Raw genomic sequence first — 21,298 nt, 5'->3', positions numbered from 1 at the left:
TCGGTCTCCATACCACCACTCATTCAAGATCAGAAGATGGGAGGCCTGGTAATAGGACTGGATATCCGACGTCGCCAGGCCGCCACAGTATGTGGAGAGGAAACATGTGCGTAGCGCCACTCTCGCCATTCCCCTGGACCAAAGAAACTGACTAAGTGTCGAGTTGACCTGTCTGAACCACTGCGGGGAAACGGGATATGGGTGGTTTTGTAGCTGGTACAACAGGCGCGGGAGGGCCACCATCTTGAAAATGGCTGAGCGGCCATACACGTTAAGAGGCATGCGGGACCAGGTGGACATGTCCGAGCGTACACGTTCCCACACTGGCACGACATTACGCGACCAGGAGACACCGCCCAAATCAGTCAGAAACACACCCAGATATCGAAGGCCACCCGTCGCTGCCTGTAATGTCTTCGCCCAGGGCCCTAGGCCACCGCGCTCCCCCAACACCCACAGCACAGATTTCCGTCGGTTTAGATGGAGGCCCGATACCTCACCAAATATCCGCATTATGTCCAGGACTCGCGGCCCCGACCTGTTCAGGTCCGTAAGGAAGAATAGGACATCGTCCGCATAAAGTGCAATTCTGTCGGAGGGACCCGCCTGCCACTCGACACCCCGCATCTGAGCGTCAATTCTCACCCATGCTGCCAACGGCTCCATGGCCAGGGCAAATAAGTAGGGCGACAGGGGGCAGCCCTGTCTGGTGCCCCGTCCTATAGGGAAGGGGGCGGATACCGCTCCAGCCACCCTCACAGACGCAGTCAAGTCAGTATACAGTAAGTATAGGTATGATAGAAAGCGAGGCCCGAGGTTTAGACGGGACAGAAGTGCGCGAAGATAGACCCAGCTCACCGAATCAAAGGCTTTATCTATGTCGGCCAGTAAGAGTGCCGCAGGAATACCCGCTGCACGGGCCGCCTCCACCACCACCTGGGCGCGCCTGATGTTATGCCGCGGTGCTCTATGGGGCATAAAGCCAGCTTGGTCGGGGTGTACAAGGTCGGTTATGTACGGGAGAAGACGGTTGGCCAGCGCCTTCGCTAAGATTTTCGACTCAGTGTTTAAAAGCGATATAGGTCTATAGGATTCAGGCAGGTCAGGAGGCCTACCGGGCTTGCAAAATACCACTATCTCCGCATGCCGCCAGTCCCTCGGAAACTGGCCATTCTCCCTGGCCGCCTCCAGAGCCCTACCGTAGTGTGTACCCAGTTGGAGATGGAACCTCTTAAAAAATTCACTGGGAAACCCGTTTGGTCCAGGGGCCTTGCCCGTATTCAATTCCCCGAGGGCTGTTCCCAGCTCCTCAGCCGACAACGGGAGGTCGAGACTATCACGCGCCTCGTCCGAAACCGCTCGCGGCGGAAGGTCAGCAAGAAATTTATCTACGTCCTCCGCTCGAAGATGTTCCCGGGGAGCATATTGGGCCGCGTAATACTGTGCGAACCTGGCCGCCAGAGCTGCCGGGGCTGTCACGGGTGTACCCTCCTCGTCCCGTAGGCACGGCAGGGACTGAGGGCGAATCTTAATACACGCTCCCTACAAAAACACCACCTTGAAGTCTTTTCACTCCTTCAGGATGGGGACATAGACCTTTTGGCACTCACAGAAACTTGGTTAGGGGACACTTCAGTCCCAGACATTATCGCAGTCCTACCAGGAATTTTTATGTCCTATGGCATAACCATGGAGATAAAACAAGAGGAGGGGGTGTTGCCATCTTTTTTAAGAAGTGGCAGAGAATATTGATAATGCTGACATTTTTGGGGTTAAAATCTTATTCCAAAACTTCTGCCTTCTGCTTTTGGTAGTGTATTGTCCTCCGCGGTCAACCCTTTGCTTCAACGATCTTTCGGAGATTATTTCTGACATCTGTACACGGTATCAACGACTGCTTGTGTTTGGGGACTTAAACTATCACTGCGATAAAATACCAAAAGATCCCCTGGCCTGCCAATTCGAGACATTATTGAGCTCGATGGGGCTCAATCAACTGGTCGATGGCCCCACCCACACCAAAGGTCACATCCTGGACCTCATTTGGACTGCGCAACCACAGGCTGGTCTAATAGACGTCAGCCCTTGTGCCTGGTCTGACCACTCATTAATTATAACCAGGATGGACAGCCAACAGCCTAAACCACCCCGAGAATGGAAAAAGGTGCGAAGCTGAAAAAATAATGGAGCCAGCAAATTTAGTTGACACCCTACTTGGGTTCCCCCCACCTAAATTCTAAATTGGAAACTTGGACCAGGAAAGCGAAACACTCACGGGTAGTCTGCGTGTTGGGGACTTAAACTATCACTACGATAAAATACCAAAAGATCCCCTGGCCTGCCAATTCGAGACATTATTGAGCTCGATGGGGCTCCATCAACTGGTCGATGGCCCCACCCACACCAAAGGTCACATCCTGGACCTCATTTGGACTGCGCAACCACGGGCTGGTCTAATAGACGTCAGCCCTTGTGCCTGGTCTGACCACTCATTAATTATAATGGATGGACAGCCTACAGCCTAAACCACCCCGAGAATGGAAAAAAGGTGCGAAGCTGAAAAAAATGGAGCCAGCAAATTTAGTTGACACCCTACTCAGGTTCCCCCCCACCTAAATTTGAAATTGGAAACTTGGACCAGGAAAGCGAAACAATCATGGGTAGTCTGCGTGCAGCCATAGACCAAGTGGCACCAGAGATGAGAGATAGGGTCAGAGACAAGGGTAAAGGGGCTTCCTGGTTCAATCAGTTGTTGAGGGAAAGAAAGCAAAAACTCCACCAAGCCGAGAGACTGTGGCGTAAAGCCAATGACCCAGCTAAGCTGTAAATTTACAAGACTTTACTCACCTTATACAAAAAGTCTATCATGACTACAAAAGCCGAGTACTAGGAGACTAGAATCTCTGTCGCAGTAAACAAACAGAAAGAGACCTTCAGAATTTTGAAGGAACTCAGTCAAAAGTCGGAGCGGGAACCGGCAGCTGAGTCTATTGACTGCAATGTCTTGCGATCCATCTTCCTTCAGAAGGTCAGGGATATCCTCTCTGAGATTGATAACACTCCTGGCAATCAAAGCTCCTTACTCCAGCTCCAAGCCCCCCCCCCATTCCCCTTGTCAGCTGCTTACCACTTTTCCCAAACTAGGCTCAGCTTCCCTAGCATCACTGATGAATCTGACCAAATCAGGTTCTCCTGCTGATCCTTACCCTCCTAGGATTTTTTCAATGGCCCTTCCCGGGTTGGAAAGACGGATCCTCACCATGTTAAACAACTCTCTGGAGACCGGGTACCTGCCATATAACCTAAAGGAGGCTAGTCATCCCCTTGCTAAAGAAACCAGGGGCAGACGTGGCCAACCCTAAACACTTTAGGCCCATCTGCCAGCTACCCTTCCTGGCGAAAGTTCTGGAACAACATGTTCTAAAAACACTCATCTTTCCTGGAGGAACACCAGCTACTCCAGGGGTGCCAGGCAGGCTTTAGAGCCCATCACAGTACCGAGCTGGTGATGTTGTCTGTACTTGACGAGCTCAGAGTTATGGCTGACAGTAAAAAACCTAGCGCCTTGATTTTATTAGATGTATCAGCGGCGTTCAATACGGTCAGCCATGCTCAACTGCTGGCCAGACTCACTGCTTTGGGCATCCGCGGGCTCGCACACCAATGGCTCAAATCCATTAGTTCGGTCCCAGAGAATCCAGTTGGGCGAGCTGGTATTGGACAAAGGCATTCTTAGTTGCGGTGTACCTCAAGGCTCTACCCTGTCCCCACTTCTCTTTAACATATATCTGCAGCCGCTGGTAGCAGCCTTAGCCAACTTGGACTGTAGAGTTTTTAATTACGCGGATGACATCCAACTCATCCTCCGTATTAACATCTACTCCCATGCACAGCATCTAGCCCAAATCATTCTCAGATTTACAGTGAATTGGATGACAGCAAATTCACTGAAAATCAACCCGGATAAGACAGAAGTCCTTGTTATCCCCCACCAAAAGCAACCTCTGGAATTACCATTTTTGGCCCCAGAGCTAGGTGCCACCCCTCTACCTGTGACGGTCGTGAAAAGCCACAGCATAAAAGTCGACTCCGAGCTCTCCATGGCCAACCAGGTCACCTCAGTGGTTGGTACTTGCACAGGCCTGATGTGGCAGTTGCCGAAACGTGTCCCCCTTCTTTCTACTACCTCACTACAGATGATAGTGCCAGCCACTATTATCTCGAGGTTGGACTATGGCAATGCCCTATATATTGGTCTTCCACAGAAACTTATTATCAGACTACAGGTGGTATTGAACAATGCTGCCAGGCTCATTTTCAGCTTCCACGAAGGTCCCACGCAACCCCGCTGCTGTGCAAGTTGCACTGGCTCCCCATTAGGCACAGAGCAAAATTCAAGGGCCTCTGCATTGCCCACAAAGCAATCTATGGCCAAGCTCCAACCTACATTAAAGAACGCCTCGAGACCTATGTCCCAAACTGTACGTTGCGGTCCTCCGAGGCCTGCCGCCTGTCCCTCCCACGGTACAGGTGGAGAAGTGTGGCTCACCGGTTAGAGGCGGCAGACCCAGAAGCAGAGGTCGGCCCGGGACCAGGGTTCAATTCCCGATGCAGCACGGTACGGAACCAATGTCAGCGGGCTCGATAAATCTCGCCTTGGTGCCTCTCTAACCATGGGTCCCACGCTGCAACTCTGGGCAATAGCTTGCTTAATCTCCACAACGGCCCCCTCGCTGCCGGGGATGCCTGGCTTCACCTTGGGGATGCCCAATAGGGACCATCTCACAGGGAAAGCCAGGACGGGTTCCCCAGCGGCACACTGCGCCAAGAAACCCTGGGGTGAACGTGCGCTCTACAAATTCATACTAACATAACTTCAAAAGGGGGCAGAGCCTTCCACGTCCTGGTCCCACAGCTACGGAACCAGTTACCTGAACATCTCCAAAAGGAACCTGCTCTCCTCTTGTTCAGAAAGCAGCTTAAAACGCTTCTGTTCAGAGAGGCCCTGAATACAGTCTAGCTCCCTATCCATGCACTGTTCATGACACCATTTAGTAGTTTCTGGCCACTCTACTCCAAGCGCTAAGAGACCTGCCGGTGATGAGGCACTATATAAATACTAGTTAAGATTAAAATGTGCGACGCCTTTTAGCGTGCGCAAATGGGTCTTAGACCCGTTTGGGCATGTTAAAATGCAAAGGTCCCTGTATAAACAGTATTTTGCAAAACGTTTAATTTTTTCTTTTTAAAATGCATCTTGCTTTTTTTTTTTTTTTAGGGAAAACGGGCTGCATTTTTAAAAAAAATTGCTTTATTTAAAAGCAGTCCCAGACATGGTGGTCTGCTGAGCCCAGCAGGCCACCATCCCTAGGAGGGCCTGTCATTCCCAATGGGCTCGCAAATTGCGAGAGGCTCATTATTATTCATGAGCCTCGCAATTTGTGACTCCATTGGAATTGCAAACCGTGTTAAACACACTGTACATGCCACATAGCGCCTCACAAATTGCGAGTCACTAATGCAACGTAATTTGCGAGGCGCTATTTCGCAGGTTGTACATCTGGCCCCTTGTCCTTTAATAGCTCCCAGATTTTTGGGGTATTTCAGATTATATATTAAAGTCACTTAAAATGATAGGTGTTTGAATGCTGTTCGGTGCAATATGGCTAGATCTTTAAGCCATTTGAAGTGCTTAGTGGTAAGAGAGAAGGGGGCTGATTTTACTATTCGCTGGTATCTAGTGTGATAAGTAAGGTTACAACACCACACTTTTACACATGATCCACACCAATAAACCTCACCTCATGGACCTGCTCCCATTAAGCCTTAATCTATTAACAGCATGTTCTACTTGTTGAGCAGCAGTCACGACTGTGGCAGCTTACATCTTGCAGATATGCTTATTCCAGCCAGTCCAGCAGTATGGTAGAACACACCTGGAGCGCCATCACATAGTAAGAGCCCACACTAATGGCAAATGTGTGCTACACAAAAGAAGTAACTTAACAATTCCTTCATTTCTACATGTTGTATCAGTTTGATCTGGTATCATATGCAAGTCTGTAAACCAATAATTATGCAGAAATTATCTCAAAATTCCAATGGCATTGTCCATCTCCTTTTGGTGATATGCATGGTAAACTTTTGTCATTTCATGATGACCCCTCTCCAATATTTGGTGCTTATTAGTTTTCTGTAAGGGTGCTAATTAATGGTATAGTAAGGAATATTAATTAATTTCAGTTGGTGATTTTCAGATAACTATTGAGAATTTACTATTCCTTCATATTTGATTGCTTAAATATAATTTCTTTAATAATATTTCACATTGTGTCTTAGAATGGGAAGATAATGTTTAATTGGAATGTTTAAAGAACTAGGCATGTTGTTATTGTCAAAGGGATTACGTAAAATCCATCAAATGCTAAATGGTATTCTTCATTTAAACCCATAACAAATCTGAATGTCCATTTGCTCCTTCAAATGAACATTTACCTTTGCAGAGTAGTGCCTCAAATATTCTCTTATAGGGGGTTTTCAGTTTGGAATTAGGTATGGCATGCAGAATCAGGTTTTACAGCACTGATGTCTGCATAGTTTTTTTACCAGCTCTGTTACTCAATACTTTTCAACAGTTTTTTCCCCCAGTGATATCTGCCATCAGAAAATGTCAGGGGTATGCTTGTTGCTGCTACATTTGGAGTTCTTATCCATGCACAAACATCTCTTTGTTCACAGATGGCAATTTAACTCAGTATTCCAAACAATTACTTAAGGCATTGGAGTAACAGCTGTCAGGAGAAAGTTGATTGTATATATCTCAATATGTAGCTGTATTGTGATATTATTATTCTATACCTTCCAACTACTTTACGCACAACCTTGGTAACATTTGTGTTTCAAAAATTAGCTATATGTACCCTAATTACTACAGGTACATTTGGTATTTTAATAATACCTTTTTTTAATGTTGGTGTTCTTTATCGTCATAGGTCCTTTGATTGCGACCTCTGTCTTTTCCTTAAAACCAAAAAAAAAGGAAGGCCTGTGTCCTCAAGACATTGAAGACTTGTTCGAAGGAGACCGAGTTAAACCTTTTTCAGGTGAGTGGAAGGGGCAGGCGAGATCTTTGAATATTCAAGAGAAATAGTCGGGTTTCTTCTTCTTATTTCACGTTGTATAAGATGCACTGATTGTGCCACCTGCCAATTCTAGGGGGGAGGAATCTTTCAAATAATACTGAAGGAAATAATATTAGAAACAATTAATTCTGTACTTCTGAATGAATTGGGTCTCGTTCTCTTATGTGAAATTTTCTTTGATGTTGAAAAGACTACTGTAGGAGATCTCCAGCATTAGATCCCGGAGCACATTTTGTCAGATAAAATGATCATTTAAAAAAAATATTTTGTTAAGAAAACAGCGTTTTCTGTCCTTTTTTTTAAAGCCGAGTGTAGTTTGCATTTTAGTATTAAAATACAGTTGCCTGAAGAGTGTATCTATATTCATGCACAAGAACAAAATTACAAATTAGGGAGTGGTGTCTCTAAGTATTACACTGCCTATTTAAGAAGTCTATAAACTCCACTTTCCAGACTGCACCTAAGTGTTAGGTAGACAGGTAATGTTTCTTCTAGATAAAGTGAGAATCTCTGAACATAGTTTTGCCTGTTTTTGGAAATTTTTTTCTCTAAAGGAAGCAAGTGTGAAGATTTGCTTCATTGCTTCTGCACTTCAAATTTTTACGGCGAATCTACATCACGCCTGATCTGTCACACAAAATAGACCCGGACAGACCCCACTGCTACCTTAAATGTAGAGCCACACATGCAGACATTGCGCACCTGGCATGGACTAATAGGTAAGCTCTGGATCGAAAAATTCCACACATTGGGGGACATGCTTGGTTTTGACATAGACCTTGCACCGGCCATAGCTTTACTGGGATATGTTAACATCCCCAAACCGGTCAGAAGGTTCACAGCGTTGGGGCTGCTGTTGGCAAAAAGGGAGATTGCACTCAAATGAGGGTGGAGGGCAGAACCTCAGCGCAAGGACTGGTTGCGCAGTCTCGCATATTGCCAATACAATTCTGATCTCTATATGTCTACGTTGCCCAGTAAATCACGTCCCCGGGATATCTGGGATCCTTTTAAACAATACACAGCCTCAATACAATCACAATCTCACATGCGGCCAAATACCGGGATTGTGCCTATGGGTATTGGCTAAACATTGACACACTATTTCTTCACACACCCTACAGGGATATTCCAATGTTAGCGGGTACGTGACTTCTGGAATGTGATTTCACTGCGATAGAAGCGTATGATGGCAAGACTGTACTTAATCAGGGCGTATTACTATGTATACAATGTAATGTTGAGAAAAGAATGAGACACATCTGTCGAATACTGTGTAATGGTGCACATTTTATTGTCTTTTGAGCTGGTAATGATATTGTGTTTATTAATGAAACTGGTAAAGTAAAAAAAAAAATAAGTTTTGCTTCACTGAACATCTTTGTGTTAGCAATTTGATTGGGGAATTTTGTTTTTTACTTTTCTCTTGAATAATTATTTTCTCAGCCGCCCTTTGGGCCCCTATGCTTTATGTAACGGTAGAATTTTTGTGAGGATGAACACTCAGTTCATGGCTTTTGTCTTTTAGAGTCACACACCACTGAGAACCGCATATGATATGAGAGTTCACATAGGACACTGAAAGATAGAGAGCTTGTGAGAGGGTCAAGCTCTAGTTTCCAGGGTCAATAACGCGAACCTTCTGTTTCAGGTTCCCACCACAGCAGAAATGCCATGGGGGTATTTATCTGCTTCTGAAACAGGTCGGCCATTTCTGACTTTGAAAAAGATCCCTTAGGTAAATTATGTGATTTCCATCATGTACACTTCCCATCAGCATCTGCCCATACAGTGTCTAGGTATTTTCCGACTATCTGTTTTGGTATTTAGGTATAGTTTTCCATGACATTCACTGCAAAGGCTTTCTCCGCCATTGATGTAAGGCTAGACGTCAGCCTCTGGACCTGGAACGAGATATTCTTGAGGACTCCTAAGCCAGAAAAAAGCACAGGTCACACCCCTTATTCTCTGTCCTAGAGAATACCCCTCCAGACAAATTGTTGGCCCTTCAAAAGGAATAAGTTCAGGGATTTTCTGAATAACTAGGTCTGCTAGACAGCATCTGTGTCCCTCTGTGAAGCAAGTTCCATCCACAGTGCTCCTGAGCTTCTATTAGATGTGCTGTAAGGGTCTTTCTGGAAAAGTTCATGTATTTTCTTCCTAGAAATTAAAGGAAGATTTTGAAGGAGATTCTAAAGGATTGTATTATGACACTGGATCGGGTTATCATTGTTTCAAAAGATTTGATGGAATTGGTAGCTCATGACAATTCCCATAAGTTAACATGTACAATGGGACCCCCTCAAAGAGCGAATGTGGCCAAGGGACAGAGGGGAGGAACAATGAAACTAGAAATAGAAAAAAATCCCTTCAATGGCCATATACTTCAATTGTGTGCATGCATCAATACATATCAAAGACTAGTGACAGAAGGAAGGTAATACTAAACAGAAATCATTCAAAAAATTGTATTTATTATTTCTTTTTTTTGTAAATATAAATTCATATAAAAATCGTTATAAATCAAGCAATTCTATAGAAAACACATCAATTAATTATACAAATTCATGAAAGACATGATAGAATTATAAAAATAAGCAACAAATAAATATATATACCCCATGGTGTCAGACATACAACCAACTTACTCTCGTGCTACCAAGCATACTACAATCACACCTCATACGTTGATGAAAAAAGGAACTGGTAAACAATTAGCCAGATCACACAGCTAAAATTGTTCAAGGGCTACAGGAAAGGAATAACGGCCCTTGTAGCAGGTCTACGCGCGTTTCGGTGGTTCAAGCCACCTTCATCAGGACCTTGTTCACCATTTAGTGCAGAACCCGGGGATCAGACAGGACAAAAACCTAAAAAGGAGAATAAATCTGTCACTCAGACATCCACAAGTTAAGTTTTATAAAAAAGCATAAGACATTCACTATTGCAGTTAAACTATGGGGGCTCATCAACGCGACTCAAGTAGGCTATGTTAGTTAAAGGAATATGATTAAACTGACTTCATAGCACAGCGAAGAAGGGACCTATTGGGCCAAGACTACCTATTCACTCACAGAGCATGTTACCGGCTAGATTATAAATACCAGATAAAAAAAGGGACACACAAATTAGCTATTTGCAAGGGGGTCTATCCTCAAGTAAGGGGTCAGAGACTCACAGTAGCACAGCTGTACATTGTCTATACTTACAAAAGAGCACAGTGAGTATTTTTCCTTTTTTTAAAGTGCGATTATAGAGGTCACATGAAGGACCAGATCAATTGAACAGCATCTACAAAGGAATCAAGGGAGGCTGTAAATAGACATGTAATGGCGACTTGCTGAAACTCTTGCATGTCCCAGATTAAATAGGGCTTACCAATAGCGTCGTTCATAATGGGAGCACAAAAGGCATGTGAGACTCAGGACTTCATCCGTATTGATGGCTACAAGGAGAATGTAAACGCCATGATGTCATAATTTATGCACAAATACCAAGAATTACATAACGTATGTATGCTTCCTATTGACACCCATCCTTATTTCACACTGACAGTGACCTACCAAGGTGGTCGCAGTGTGTCCTTGTTCAGTGGGACTTCACGCAATTCATCTATGTGTCGTATTAAAAAGAAGATCTCAAGTTGATTGGGGCTGACGGCGAAGGGACTAAGTACTGTTACTTCCTAATCTGTGCAAAGAAGGAAAAATAACACAAGAGTCCAATAAGGACTGACACATTCCACTTCATATGCATGTCCAAGATAGCAACGAACAATAAAGCCAAAAAAAGGGGGGAAGAGTGTAGGCTTACTTATATGGTCAGTAGAGATACAGTCCATTGGTAAACTGCTTTATTGTATACCAGCGACTCTAAAAAGGAAGAGAGAACGTTACACGCTGTTAGGGTTTGTGCAGGGTCTGGCAAGAAATAATGCGCGTTGTTAGTTGGATCGGCGACCTATCTTGAAAGCGTGCAAGCGTCCATATCTAAGTGGAAGATGATAGATACGGACTATTGATGTTGCCAGATACATTGGTGTGGGTAGACCACTGGCAACCCGGGAATCAGTATCACGTAAACTCATAAGCCTCTACTGTTTCTCGGGCTGGCAAAAGCGCAGATTGCTGCCTAATCCTTAAATGGCTGACAATACAGAAAGAGTCCAATGATCATGGATTAACAACGAGAGCGCCGAAAACTCCGAACTACCCTGTCCTAGCGCTAAAGCCGGAGGTACCTCCAGCATAACTTCGTGACTCAAACGCCTACCTTAAGGTCCTCTCACCTTCTTCTGACTCTACAGCAGCCTCATATTTAGTGCTGAGGAGTCTGAGGTCAGTGGCAGGAACTCTTCTCCTCATCCACATCATCACCTCACATCCCAGCACCCTTTGAAGACTGGCATATACGGTTCAGCTGAGACTGTACTTTGGCATTTGGGGTTGAGCATGATGCTCATTGCATTTGCAGCTGGAACAGAGTATTTTAGGCTGCTCGTGAGCATTGGAAGCTATGCCTGTTATATGATGGTTGTAGTTGGATATTTAATTCAGTGCCAAGACATGTGAGACTGTGCCAGGGCATTTGAAGCTATGACAAGGCTTTATATAGCATTTCCAACCCCATTGTGAGGTGCTGCATGCATAGTTGGAGGGGTGTTGTAGTTGCTATCAGCTTATATGGGAAGCGATATATTGTTGTGCAGGAGTGATGTGATACTTGTATTGTATGTCTTGGGTCGCTGCACTTGCCTGTGTGATGAAAGACGAATAGGGTGCACTCAGGGTATAATTAGGGTGTGCTAAGGTTCTAATAAGAGAGCTGTTATACTTTGCAAATCCCATGTTTGCTTTATTGTGATTACTGTGGGTTTGCAGTCCACCTCCTTGCTGTTTAGATAGTAAGGTATGAGCTTCTGAGGAGACATAAAGCCAGAGAGAGGATAGACTTCATAGTGAATGGGGTGTATTACAGACATTCCCTATATGACTAATGCACAATTTCAAACATGGTTGGGGATTAGGGTAGAACATGCAGTGGTGGATTTGTAAAGTCCTCCTGAATGCCAGCCACATGTGGTAAATGTTTTCATGCATGTTCTCTTTGATTTGAATTGGTTTGCTTTAGGTGGACTGGTGGGGGTTTTCTCACAGTGGTTTGATTTAGGTAGATTAGTGGTGGTTTTATGACCATATTATGTGTCTTAAATTAGATCTAGTCTTGTAAAATAACAGTCAATGGGCCCAGAAGTGTTATATCCGGAGCACTGAGGAGGTATAACTGTCGAGCAGCATGCACTGGTATCATTCGGCTTTGGTGAAGTCTAGTCGTGATTTCTGGACTTCCGATCAGGTATAGCTGTCACCGAGCCAACACTGATTAGCATCAGTCATGGTAGAGCACATTGACAATGGTGCCCAACTGGAACAGCAATCCAAACAGCCTTGCACCAATTGCAGTTGGCCATCATAGAGCCCATTTGTGGTGTTACTGGATGCTTGTTTCCAGTCCAAGGAAGACATGGCTTGGCAGTTCAGGTGGGACTGTTCCCATGAGGCACAGGGTCAGACTGATGTGCATATGTCCATGTCTGAACTGGGGTGGCGGAGTGAGCTAAAGAATGATGATGGATTAAACCCAGATCTGTTTCTGGGGGTGAGTGCTTGCAATGTTTAACCCTCCGTCCATCATCCCCTTTGGTTTTTCTTTGTTCGCCCTAAGTTGGCAGGGTATGCCCAGACATGGGTCCCTTTCTCACTTTGCCACTGGATTCAAGCTAGCCTTAACAATCACACCTACTACTTACAGGAACACAGCAATTGTAACACATCAGGGGTAGTATACGCCATCACATGCCCTTGCAATTTTATGTACATTGGACAAACAGTCCAAAAGGTCAAAAGCAGGATATTGCAACATTGCAGTGGTATCCGCTGCAAGGTCCAGGGAGCACCTCTGGTGGATCACTTCACTGCGTTTGAACACACCCCTGAGAGTCTGAAATGGTGGGTTATTGAGAGAGTAAAACCCAACCCCAGAGGGGGCGATTTCGTTAACATTTTGAACGTCGGAGAATGCAGGTGGATACACCTTCTTGATACAGTAGCTAGGGGACTGAACGAGTCAGAGGAGATAGGCAGACAGGTAGCTGTGCTTACCAATGTCACTTCTAACCATTCCAACTCCTTTTCACTCTACCCCAGGAATTATTTTCCCAACCACCACTTTTTGAGCACTCTCTCCTTTGCACGTTCCCCTTGGAGCAACCTTTTATGAAATTGTTATTTAGTATCTTGAAGTTAAGAAGAATAACACCGCTAATCAACAGGATAAACTCAGTATTTTCCGTATACATTTGGCTGCTGCACATCCTTTTCTTCTTTTTCCTTGTAGGATTTGTTTTCTACTCATAGAGCGTGATAAACAATTAGCTATGAAATGTGTAAATAACGTAATTGAATTTACTCTGATGAAGGATTGGTTTGAGGACCATTTGTGAGAAGTTGGCCTGGTATATGATGTCCACTATTCTAGTGGGCACCTCGCACCAGTCCAATCGACCCTTATTGATGGTAGGTTATAAAGTCAACCTTATTGAAAGCTATCCTAGTGGTAGCTGTGGAGAGCAGCCTTCAGGCTAAGACTTGGAGACGAGTTAAGCAAGTTGTTTTACCATTTATAATCCCTTGAGTACCAAATGAAAGCACACCACACAAGGTATATATCAAATATATATGTATTTATTCTAAACACAACCCCTCTGCACTCTTTATGAGGTCAGGGGTAAAAGTACAATACAAGGAGCTTAATTAGCATACGATAAGTTGCACAGTATACGTTTTGCCCTAGGGGCCTCACAAACCATATACTAAAATAGTGGTATAAGAGCCACGTGAGGAATAGAAAGCAGGCCTAGGGCCTGGGGAATCGCTGGGGCTTCTAGGAACAACCAAAAGTTAGGATGTTGAGGCCCACGGGAGACGCGTGCAGTGTCTAACCACAGCCGCGGCTTACTATTGACTTTCTATGGAGAATGAACAAGTTACAAATTTAAAGATTAAGGGCACAAGGAGATGAACTGCGATGGAACCCTTTTAGACTAGGACACTTGGAGAGTCAATTCCCACAGGAGCACCGGAGTACTCGTGTTACCTCACCCAGGGAAGCCGGGTGCATAGGTGTCTTTTCGTGTCAGGTTTCGTTGTCGATTTCAATGGAGAGCTGCGAAGAAGTGCTGCAGGCGACCAGAGGAAAAGTGTCCGGTGGATCGGAGATCTAAAGAACCTGAAAGCAGAGGAGACAGAGTCTGGGCCACTAGCCAGTGACCGGGGCGGCAATAGGAAGATGCCACCAGATGTTTGGTGTTTTCAGGTGAAAAGGTGAAGTTTGTCTCTTCAGCCACGAAGACCAGGAGGCGTCAACGACGACCAGGAGCTGGATTCGAGCTGTCCCACGAAGGGTCTAGTTGACTGCAGTGTCGGTATCCAGATTGGACCCAACAAGCCTTGGCAAACGCAATCCACGCAAGATGTCGAGATTGGCTTCGGTGCAGACCAGCAAGGTCTGAGGAACTTATCCTTTGCAGGGAAGTTGGAGCAAGCTGGAGCAACCAGGAAAGCAGTGTAATTCAAGGATTGGTCTTCTTGGGGCTTCACTAGCCAACGGACTAGGAACCGCGAAGACGCGTTGAGCGGAAATGCACAAAGTGGGCCCACAGGACACTCATGGAGTGTGGGCCTCTGAGCTTCGGTGCAAAAGATGCTCGGGCTGGGGTTTCAAACACCCCAATGCACAACTTCGGGATACCTCGGGAAGTCGATGCAGGTAGCAAAATGCAGGATGTCCAGGAGTTCTGGTCCCACATCTCTCGTGTCCGCCACAGGTCTCAGGTTTGCTGGGAGCGCAGGTCAGCGTCAGAGATGTCTGGAAGTCCGTGTCCTGAGTTGCAGATTCTTGGGAATCCAGCGGGAGCCCCGAAAAATGCAGAACAGCAAAGATGCTGTTGGTGCCTGTTTGGACAGGGTGGTCACTCCTTGACCACAAGGGAGATTTCTACCGTCTTCCAGGCGAAATGGAATGTCGAAGGTCCAGGATATATGTTACAGAGTTTTGTCCAGGGTAATATAAAGTCCTAGGGACGTGGGTTCTATACTTATAGTAAGTTTAGGGGTTGGACTAACTCTAAGGTCCCCCTCCTATGGGTGGGCCTGGGGCGGGGATGGTTACACCCCTTCCCTTTTGTCCAGTTTCGTGCCAGAGCTGGGGCTGAGTGCCCCAGCAACCGGTTTGAACTGGGAAATGCATGGAGCACCTTGTGTGCCCCAGGCAGTGTCTAGAAAGCATTCACTGAATGCAGCCCTCCCTATCCCAATACACTAAAGCCTGTCTGGGGAGGTGCCAGCACCTCCCTGGACAGGAAACCTATTGTCCAGGCCTCCCCTGCTGGAGTTTCCTCCAGCAGCAGGAGGGCAGACTTGTGTCTGTGGCAGCAGCATCCATTTTGTGATGCGGGGGCTCTGTTTAACTTTAACTGGGTAAACCAGTAACTACATGTCTTCTCCCTCTAGAACGGTGGAATGCTACCCCCGACGCCAGGTCTGGCGGTGGGGGGGGGTAGTATTCCAAAGTGTTTGACACCTTACACAACATGTTTTGATAAAGCCTAACCAAAGTTAGCATTAACCGTGAGGATTATAATGCATGCAAGAGTATATGGTATGGCTATATCATAGAAAAGCTATAAGGAGATGGTTCTGAAAGCTGCAGAGGGGCTTAGCTCATGCTAAGCCCCTCATGCTAAAGATGCTCCGGACTGGGGTTTCAAACACCCCAATGCACAAGTTCGGGATACCTCGGGAAGTCGATGCAGGTATCAAAATGCAGGTTGTCCAGGAGTTCCGGTCCCACATCTCTCGTGTCCGCCACAGGTCTCAGCTTTGCTGGGAGCACAGGTCAGAGATGTTTGGAAGTCCGTGTCCTGAGTCGCAGATTCTTGGGGCTCCAGCGGGAGCCCCGAAAATGCAGACCAGCAAAGATGCTGTTGGTGCCTGTTTGGACAGGGTGGTCACTCCTTGACCACAAGGGAGATTTCTTCCGTCTTCCAGTCGAAATGGAATGTCGAAGGTCCAGGATATATGTTACAGTCCTAGGGACGGGGGTTCTATACTTATAGTAAGTTTAGGGGTTGGACTAACTCTAAGGGCCCTCCTATGGGTGGACCTGGGGGGGCGGTGGTTACACCCCTTCCCTTTTGTCCAGTTACGTGCCAGAGCAGGGGCTGAGTGCCCCAGCAACCGGATTGAACTGGGAAATGCATGGAGCACCTTGTGTGCCCCACGCAGTGTCTGGAAAGCATTCACTGAATGCAGCCCTCCCTGCCCCAATACACTAAAGCCTGTCTGGGGAGGTGCCAGCACCTCCCTGGACAGGAAACCTATTGTCCAGGCCTCCCCTGCTGGAGTTACGTCCAGCAGCAGGAGGGCAGACTTGTGTCTGTGGCAACAGCATCCATTTTGTGATGCTGGGGCTCTGTTTAACTTTAACCGGGTAAACCAGTAACTACAGGCCTTCTCCCTCTAGAAGGGTGGAATGCTACCCCCACCACCATTGTCTTTCTATACCATATAGATCCAAAGGAAGGTATTCACACAAATAGAATATCTTTCATTAGACATTAGTACAAAAAGCCATGAAGGAAAAGCAAAAGCAGAAGGTTCAAGCTGCAGAGTAACCATTGGAACTGATATTTTGGAACCATAAAGCACTTTGGAATTGTCAGTATATAAAAAAATATTGAAATCTTTGAGAGAATCGTGCAACAGGAATTGGTTTGGATTTCCAATATTTGAGGTGTGTACTTAAAGAAATCGATAAAAGAGGCTCTGAGGACATGTTGAAATGGTCCCATGATTTGTATCAAACAAACAAAGGTGGTTAGGGCGTAATTGTTGACTGTAATATGAACAAAACATTGTAGAAGTTGTGCATGCAGGAGGGTTTGCACAACTAGTACATGATCATGAGATGGAAATTATCCACAACATTCAGATGCTGCTAACTAATGCACTACAACGATGGTTACATTGACTGTCAATAGAACATTTGACACAAGAAGATCTTTTACCCTCACTTTTTTATACCTACCTAAGCTACATCTACCAATGAGACACATTGTGTCAGGTTTTAGATCCATGTTCATTACTTCAGAGATAAACCAGAATACTGCCTACCTGGTCTCCTTCAAAAAGGACAGGATTTAAGTTGTGCTGTGACTGCCGGAAGCAGATTTCTGTTACAAACCCATACAATGTATTCCTCTGGTGCTTCGACATTGGTCACAACTCTAAGGGCCCGATTCCGATGCGGTATGGAAATCCTTCCAACCGATACGGTTTGGGAATGGTTTCTGACCATATCGGATCGGGAGAGTCAGACTGACCGAGTACGATTCATCCGGATGCTACTAGATACGATTTGGTTGGGCTCCCATTGATTTCAATGGGAGCCTATGTTCCGACCGAATGCATAGGCTCCCATTGAAGAAAGGGGTAGCTGGGGAAAATTGTGCTCCCCCTGATGCCTGCCACACTGTGCAGAGCTGGTAAGGGGGACCCATGGATACCCCCACTGGCCTGATTAGGATCGCTTCGGGTGCATGGGAGCCCTCTATGGGCCCCCAAAGTCTAATTCCTACTGCTGATTCGAGTTGGACGGCATGATTCAGAAAGGCTGTCTGAATCCAGCATCGTAATCGGTCGTTCAGAAACACAGCCTGTAGAGACGTACGATTCTGCTGCGTACGGCTCGGTCATTACGAATGCCATCGGGTTTGGATTGGGATATTCCTAACTCGCATCGTAGTCAGTTGGTTGGAAACCTTTACAATTTAGTTGGAAAGACCCGTTCCTGATCCGATTCGGACAGCGGAAATGCCGTTAGGAGGCCTTCCTAACTGCAACGGAATTGTGCCCAAATTCGTGATAAATCTTCCCTCATGCATCCTAAGGCAATCTGGAAGCAAGTGTTGAAATTCTACATTGCCGAACATAAGATGAGGTCACAATCGAAAAATGTGTTCCGTTGCAAGGCAGCTTGGGAGCTCATCCAAGACAACAGTCCTATATGAAGTTCAGTTTCTACCTGAAGTCTTACAAAATTTCAAAGATGCGCTGTAAGCGCAAGAAACCTAAGCAGGACGTGACCCAATTTCAGCACTCCAAGTCAAGCGAGGAGCCCCAAGGGCATCAATTGAAAGATCATATCCCACAAGCATCTTCTTACTCTGATCCGGTCCTGCAACTGGTCTCAGCGCCAAATTCCCAGTTCATCATAGACTTTGAAGCAAAGAGCAGCCTTCAAGCAACCCAGGCTTCAGCTCTTTCAGATGCTTCAGGCTCCCTCTGCGATGCCTTCAGGCCCCATGGAGCTGCAAGGGGTTCTTGTTGGACTTCTGCTGGCAGGCCCTTACTCAGCATCAACTGACCCCATGAAACCCATTCAAGGGCTCATTGTGATGTCAGATTCACACTTCCACTCTTGCGTCTGCGTCCACACTACATGTGATACCCCAGTCCTAAATGGGATGGCACTGGCCCCGGCTATGATGCCGGATCCCAGTCCTGAGGCTGATTTCAGCGCACTCCGGGCATCTATCATGCTGCAAGATTACAAAAGCGACACCAGTCAGTATACAACCAGACTGAAATTCTCAGCCTATTTATCAATGCTAGTACTATCATGTGCTAGAGCCCTTATTCTTATGTGACTTTGACTCAGTTCAGGGAATGCTAAATGTTTCCGACCAATCAAATCCGATCAAACAGTGCTTGTAAAGTGCGCAGCTACTATATAGAGTGTCCTGGCGCTACAGGTACAGTAGGTCCCTGGTCTTGCCACTAGGTAGACAACACAAAATGGCATCATTAAAAAGCCAGGCTACGTTTAAAAGAGCCCACATCCTTGGTAGCACGAAGATGGCATTCCAGCTTGCAGCAGCTAGCGCCGAGAAGGAAGTGCCTTCCTATCTCTTCCACCTCATCTTAGGCACAACAGCCAGCAATGCATTAGCCAAACAAAGGGTTCTGGAAGGATGATAACAGGGGAGCCGCTTGGATAGGTATTTATGGCCTATATCATAGAAAGCTCTATGGGCAAGCACCAGTCCCTTAAACTTCACTCTTGCCCGTATGGGAAACCAATATATCTCCTTAAGATGGCGCTGAACAGAAATGTTCATTGGAATTTTGGGCAGGAACCTGGCTGCAGCATTCTGCACCAGCTGAAGTCTCTTAAGTTGGTACAGGGAGAAACCCAATATAATGCATTAGCATAGTGCAGCAGAGATGTTATGAGGGCATGGACTACCATCTTGCGAGAAGAAGCTGGAAGAAGGAACAAAAACTTCCTCAAAAACCAGAGAAGGCCAAAGCAGATTCCAACTGTGCTCTTCACATGTGGTTTAAAGGACAGGTTACTATAGAACTTCACTCCCAGGTTCTTAACCACCATAGTTGAAGTCGAAGGAGAGGGAGCAGACTAGGCCAAAAGTCACACCCACAAAGGGACGGGGTTGGAAGCATGGGACCAAAAGCCAGTACCTCTGTTCTGCTCGTATTACTCTGGCACATCCATTCAAACACTGCTGACAGACGCTTCAAATCTGCATTGGGCACCAGAGTTGTTCAGGTCCCAAGCTAGAATAATCTGCATGTCATCAGGGTAAGAGATGATCTGCACTCCAAAGGATTCCACCAGGGTTGCCAAAGGGGGCGTATATACATTGAACAAAGACGGACTCAAGGCAGAGCCCTGGGGAACACCGAACTCGATGGACTTACAGTCTGTCTCAAATGGTGGCATCAACAGCAACTGACCTCTGTTTGATAAAAAGGAACACAGCCAGGCTAGCGGGGTCCCACCCAATTTGATGTCCCGCAAGCTTTGCTTCAGGATAGGATGAGAGACCTTTCAAATGCAGCTGAAAGGTCTAAAAGCAACATGGCTATTTTATTCCCGTTGTCCACATCCAATTTTAATAGTCTCTAAGACCTCAACCAATGCAGACTCCGTGCTGTGGCCAAGGCGACAGCCTAATTGTGAAGGGTGCAGCAACTGGTTAGGATCAAGATATCTGGAAAGTTGGATGTTGATTAATTTTTTGAGGATATTAGAGAAGGCTGGTAACAGGGAAATCGGCCTGTAGTTGGCCGGGAAGGACTTATCTGCCGAAGGTTTTTTGAGCAGTGGAACCGACCTGGCATTCTTCCAGCAACTATGAACAAAGGCTTGGCTCAAGGAGTTGTTTATCAACACATTCAGGTAGAGTTTATGGCCTCCGCATTAGCACCCCAGATTCGGAGAGGGCAGGGGTTGTCTGGGAACCCCTACTTACAGGCTCTAAAGGCATGATCGTAATCCTCCAATGAAATGGGTGAAAACTCTGTAAGGAAGCAAGAACATGGAAGAGGAACTGTCCAGGACTGACTTAGAGAACAGACTGGCTCACTGCTATTAGTGGCAGTGGATACTCCTCAGCCATCTGAACCATAAGGGTCAATGCTGTTGTTAGTACCAGCAGCTTTCAAGGACCTAACAGTGGCCAGAATCGTGTTGTGTTCTAAAAAAAGCCAGAGAGTTGAGAACAGAGATTCAGTGAGGCTTCCAGGTGCTGAGAGAGAGTGTAGGGGTTGGTAAACTTCTTAGTGATTTTAAAGACATCTTTAGGTAGATTATTGGACCTGTTGATTTAATCAGTGAAGTACTTTGCTTGGGCATTTTATATGCCTCAGTGATCAACAGATAGCTCCTGTTTGTAGCGCTCCTTATCCTCAGGCAGATAAAGCTTGTGTCAAGCTCTCTCAAGCTTTTTGGAATATTGCTGCATTCATTTAAGCTCCTCATTGAGCCAAGACGATGATGGCCGTCATTGACCACCCAAACATGATCTAATGGGTGCCACCTGGTCGGCCATATTACCTAACCAGGCATTAACTACCAGTGCATCTGCTTTAATATTAACACAGAACACTGAAGCAGTGGTATTAAAGATAGAGATGGTTTCCTCAGTCTTAACCGTGTCCCAGTTATAAGGAAGTGCAGAGTTAGGCCTTCTGCACCTGGGGCCATGCTCCAATGACCATCTGAAATACACTGTA

General features: G+C 46.0%; 1 protein-coding gene across 2 annotated transcripts in view; it reads left to right on the top strand.

Moving 5' to 3' along the window:
- The window catches only part of LOC147747978 (uncharacterized), a 108,404-nt gene that overhangs the window by 28,566 nt on the left and 58,540 nt on the right, over window positions 1-21,298 (top strand). For both annotated transcript variants that reach the window (XM_086957484.1, XM_086957474.1), the window contains exon 3: window positions 6,993-7,103. In XM_086957484.1, the coding sequence (XP_086813610.1) occupies window positions 6,993-7,103 (111 nt within the window). The remainder of the gene's footprint in view (window positions 1-6,992; window positions 7,104-21,298) is intronic.

Source organism: Lissotriton vulgaris, chromosome 1_1, assembly GCF_964263255.1.
Source record: "Lissotriton vulgaris chromosome 1_1, aLisVul1.2, whole genome shotgun sequence".
NCBI lineage: Eukaryota > Metazoa > Chordata > Amphibia > Caudata > Salamandridae > Lissotriton > Lissotriton vulgaris.
The sequence above is the reverse complement of the archived record's forward strand: the minus strand, read 5'-3'. Positions and strand labels throughout refer to the sequence as shown.